Here is a 1002-nt window from a genome sequence, read left to right on the forward strand (position 1 = left end):
GGTCCCGGCTGCCCGGTGCTTGTTTTCACATGCCCCGGTCTGTCTTTTCAGTCTCTGCTCTCCATCCGCCAAGATGATAAAGTCGTTTGCCCACGAACCAAAGAGGTCTTCCACTTCTCACAGGCCGAGAAGGTGTACATCATGTAGGCTGTCGCCATGGCGCCACACAGCAGGGGCGGCGGGCAGCAGGCGCTCCCACCCTCCACGGCGCCCTTGTTTCCTGCGACCAAAGATGAGCGATAGAGCAACTCCACGCTCCCAGGAGAGCAGACGCGATTCGCACGTTTGTACTTGAAAACGTTGGCTGGGTCGGGTTTTGTAACATATGCCACCTGCTGGATGCCTCTGGAAAGTGCTGTGACCTTTCAGAGGCCTGTTTCTCTAACAGATGGACATCAGCACCGACGGAGACTTGAGAACCTTTCAGAATCCGAGTCGGTTCGTTCTCCCGTGGTTTCTCACAGTCTCCCCACTTTTGCTGAGAACGGGGCTTGACTCTTCAGCACACTCGCGTCTGCCTCGGCCCTGGTGAAGTGGAGACACGCACTGTGACCCTGGGTGCGCCGCAGCGGCTCTGGTGTGCCCCACGAGTGACACGGTGGCTCCCTCCTAGAGCCGCTGCCAGACACCTAGACCCCGCCCGCAGGCCCAGGGACCAGCCTCAGAATCCCAGTGGCCGGCCGGGCGGGGTCAGCATCGCACTGTGCACGCCGCCTTCCTGCCTGCTTTGAGAATGTACTCCTGTGGAAATCCACGGGAGCGAGTTCCTGCAGAGGCCTTGCCGGATGGTTCTATATGTTTAAAGTAAACACTGATACGGAAACGGATAGTTGGATCGAGGCGACTACTGATGCCCTGCCGGCCGGCCGGCCCGCGGTAGTTCCCACAGAACCATGCTGTAGAGGTTTGTACTTGGCACTTATTTTTGCATGTGGATGTGGATTAGCTAATAAACTGTAAATGTAAAACCTGTTAATAAAATGGTTTTCTATTTCTGATTTC

At 56.3% G+C, this 1002-nt stretch overlaps 1 protein-coding gene across 1 annotated transcript in view; it reads left to right on the forward strand.

The window, feature by feature from the left end:
- The window catches only part of MAEA (macrophage erythroblast attacher, E3 ubiquitin ligase), a 42475-nt gene extending 42328 nt beyond the window's left edge, over positions 1–147 (forward strand). Inside the window, exon 9 of the mRNA XM_042782949.1 lies at positions 52–147. Coding sequence (XP_042638883.1) covers positions 52–147 — 96 coding nt within the window. The remainder of the gene's footprint in view (positions 1–51) is intronic.
- The last annotated feature ends 855 nt before the right edge of the window (positions 148–1002 follow it).

Source organism: Orycteropus afer, unplaced genomic scaffold (genome assembly GCF_000298275.1).
Source record: "Orycteropus afer afer isolate SDZICR_OR568_19922 unplaced genomic scaffold, OryAfe1.0 scaffold00539, whole genome shotgun sequence".
Taxonomy (NCBI): domain Eukaryota; kingdom Metazoa; phylum Chordata; class Mammalia; order Tubulidentata; family Orycteropodidae; genus Orycteropus; species Orycteropus afer.